Source organism: Conger conger, chromosome 9 (assembly GCF_963514075.1).
Source record: "Conger conger chromosome 9, fConCon1.1, whole genome shotgun sequence".
Lineage (NCBI taxonomy): Eukaryota > Metazoa > Chordata > Actinopteri > Anguilliformes > Congridae > Conger > Conger conger.
In genome coordinates this window covers 4,458,775-4,461,901 of record NC_083768.1, presented here as the reverse complement: position 1 = coordinate 4,461,901, position 3,127 = coordinate 4,458,775, and the positions used below count along the sequence as shown (strand labels likewise).

The window sequence follows — 3,127 nt, the reverse complement described above, 5'->3', positions numbered from 1 at the left end:
ACCATTTATCATACACTGTAGTATTTAGTGTCAGACAAGTTAGATATTGTGAATCTCATTCACTTCAAAATAAGTTTTAAAGGGCCAAGTTGTTAATGAATTCTTCAACCTCATCCTCGGACAGTACGTACTGACCAGTACTGACCATGTAATAGTTTACAATATGTTTAAAAACATATGTTAAAAATTAATGTTGCATTATTTTTATCAAGCAAGCCACATTTGCATATATTATGCAGCCTCAATGCCTCATGGGTGCATGGCATGCATTCAGAATATGCAGCAATAATATAATATAATAAAAAGTGAGAGTTCTTGTGAAGTGAAGAAATAATAGTTGAGAAGTTAGGAAATCCCCAAACAGACAAGCCATAACTGGCCCCACCTCCAGAGAGAATATAAGGCCAGGAACCCAGAGAGAGAGGCACTCAGAACACCTCTGATCTTCAGCTCTCCAGCAACCTGTGACCTGTGTTGTGATCGGAGCTGCACAACTGTGAAGACTCAGAAACTGAACCGCCAAGATGAGTGTAAGTGAAGATTTTGGTTTTATTACTCGGAAAAATACAAACGAGAGAATACTGCAAATGATACGCAGAGAAGGCCTCTAATTACTGTGATTTTAGTAAATTCAAGTTTGTTTTATCATTGAAATGATCTTTACATGACATTTAGTCAAAGGATTCTTCCCCATTCTGATGGCTGATGTGAACATTTTCTGAAGCTCCTAGCCCGTATCTACATGATGTATACATTACACTACTGCCACACAATTGGCTGATTAGATAATTGCATGAATAATTGATACAGTTAAGAGAGAAGTTACTCAGTTAATTGTGTAAAAGTTAACAAAGCAAGGTCCCTGTGTCTCATTGTATTGCTCGCCCCAACTCTGAACATGCAGCAGACTCGTTTGACAGGTCAGCCTGCCTGCTGAGAAAATTGTCCTAGTTCTGAACAGATTGCCGACTTTCTGATGTCTACTGCCTTAGAGAAGTGAAAGAGTCAGTGTACTGAATGCAGATAAATTTCACTTCACAAAATCACAAAAAAAATGTTTTAGGTTTTGACCATACATGTCCTATTTTTGGTTCTTTGTTTTAAACAGACAGTGGAGTTGCAAAACCTTTCCTTCAAGCAAGGAATGGAACTGCGAGTCACCGGTGCCCCTAAACCCAATCCGGATCGGTGAGTCACTGCTGCCTCTGACTCTACGAGACCTCTTGATGCTGCTGCTTAATCTCTTGATGTCTTCATCCATGGTCATCCATCATCCATCCCTTGTGTGTCTCTCTTTCTCTCCCAGTTTCGAAATCAATGTGGGTGAATCTGATTCCAACATTGCGCTCCACATCAACCCTCGCTTTCAAGGCGGTGGCCCAGGTGTCATCGTCCTGAACGCCATGAAGGATGGGTCCTGGGGTACTGAAGTTAGAGATGAAAGAAACTTTCCTTTCCGGCAGGGCGAGGAGTTTGAGGTGAGGCCTCAGACAGGGAGACTTCCAGTCCTCTGTACTTGTGTTCCATGGATTAGCCTGTAACTTGGCACCACTTGTGAGACAGTTCACCTAGGAATCTTTAGCCACCATTCCTTCATAGTCCTGTATGTTAGAGAAATTGACACTTTGGGGGGGGGGGGGATCAGAAATACTGTATGTAAGAGAAATTTACCCTTTGGGGGGAGGGGCTGAGATTCTGTACCCTCCCAGGAAAGCTTAATGGGAAATATTCCAGCCAATTCATTCAGTGTAAAGTACATTTCATCATTATATCATTTGGCTTGTTATTTCATTGTTTTTCAGTGCAGTCGTAGGGTGTTAAACGTGAACCTGACGGTGTTGACCTTCTTCTTTGGTAAGATAACTCTGCGCTCCTGACCTTCTCTCCTTCCCTCTTCCAGGTGTCCATCACCTTTGCCAATGACAAGTTTTACATTAGCCTGCACAACGGCCACATGCTGGAGTTCCCCAACCGCCTGGAACAGCCCCAGTACAGTAAAATCTGGTTTACAGCAGACGTCAGAATCACCGGCATATATGTCAAATAGAGACCCACCAGGAGGTGCTAGACATCCCCTTTCTGGCTCCTGATTGGCTGCTCTGCTTCTGCTTCCTGGTGCCTTAATACAGCTGTGCTACGAGTGCTACGATCAGTGCCTTTAATCTTGTGCTTCTCTGCGACATTTAGACCCTCTGGTGTCTGTCCAAACCCACTGCGTATGATAAACAATCCAGCTTCAATAATAAATCTCTATCATGAGTAAATCTGTGTGTGGCTGTTCATTGGGGGAAGAGGGGTCCAGTTCTTTCTCCAGATATTACGCATTACATCACACATTAATTTAAACTGACATTTCAAATATAATTTAAACCCTTCAATTAAACCACTTTTGGTTGTTCTCTCTATCTCTCTCAATTCAGTTTAATACAAAATGATGTGTGAGTTTGTGTGAATCCCTAACATGTTAGTTTGGGCAAAATGTGTGTGCTTCTGTCTGTGTGTTGTGCTTCTGCAATCACAACTACAGTCATATTGCCAAAGCAACACATATAATACAATATACTATATTTACAAACAAACTTTGTCCTTCCCAGAGATAGTAGTAATAATGAGGCACACATTAGTTTTCTGAGGAATTATGATTACAGCAGCCAACAAAGGGCCATTATTACCTCAACAAACAATGCTTTTATTTGCAAAGCTGGAGGTGAACAACAAGCAATGTGATACGAAACTTATAAATACTCAGAGTGACAGTTGCTCATGTGGGGCTTTGAACATGCTGCTTATCTTGAGCTGTAAACCAACTCCCCTTCTGCAGAATAAAGAAACTTACCATTTACACACAGTCCCTGCCTCTTACTTTGCCACTGGAATCTAACAGTATTATAACACAACAACCCGATCAAATAGTAACTTGAAATATTACATTACATTATAGGCATATGGCAGGCGCTCTTATCCAGAGTGATGTACAAAGTGCATACCCATAACCTGGGACAGGTGGGCTAAAAGACCCTAGTGGGAAGTACAATTTCAAGTGCTATGAATTAGGACTAGACCAATGAGGGAATAGCTGGAGGTGAAGGGACGACGTGTTCTTTCCTGGCTGTTTAGAAGTGAATTA

At 41.6% G+C, this 3,127-nt stretch overlaps 1 protein-coding gene across 1 annotated transcript; it reads left to right on the top strand.

The window, feature by feature from the left end:
- The first annotated feature begins 431 nt into the window (after positions 1-431).
- On the top strand, positions 432-2,264 carry LOC133136121 (beta-galactoside-binding lectin-like). The gene is made up of 4 exons (XM_061253352.1): positions 432-530; positions 1,109-1,188; positions 1,307-1,478; positions 1,901-2,264. Exons 1-4 carry the CDS (start codon positions 525-527, stop codon positions 2,045-2,047), a joined length of 405 nt encoding a protein of 134 aa, XP_061109336.1. The 5' UTR covers positions 432-524; the 3' UTR covers positions 2,048-2,264.
- The last annotated feature ends 863 nt before the right edge of the window (positions 2,265-3,127 follow it).

What these genes read in the sequence shown, in the direction of transcription:
- LOC133136121 (XM_061253352.1), top strand. An exon ending in CCTAAACCCAATCCGGATCG is followed by an intron (nt 1,189 to 1,306) that starts GTGAGTCACTGC and finishes TTTCTCTCCCAG; the next exon opens with TTTCGAAATCAATGTGGGTG. An exon ending in GGCAGGGCGAGGAGTTTGAG is followed by an intron (nt 1,479 to 1,900) that starts GTGAGGCCTCAG and finishes TCCCTCTTCCAG; the next exon opens with GTGTCCATCACCTTTGCCAA.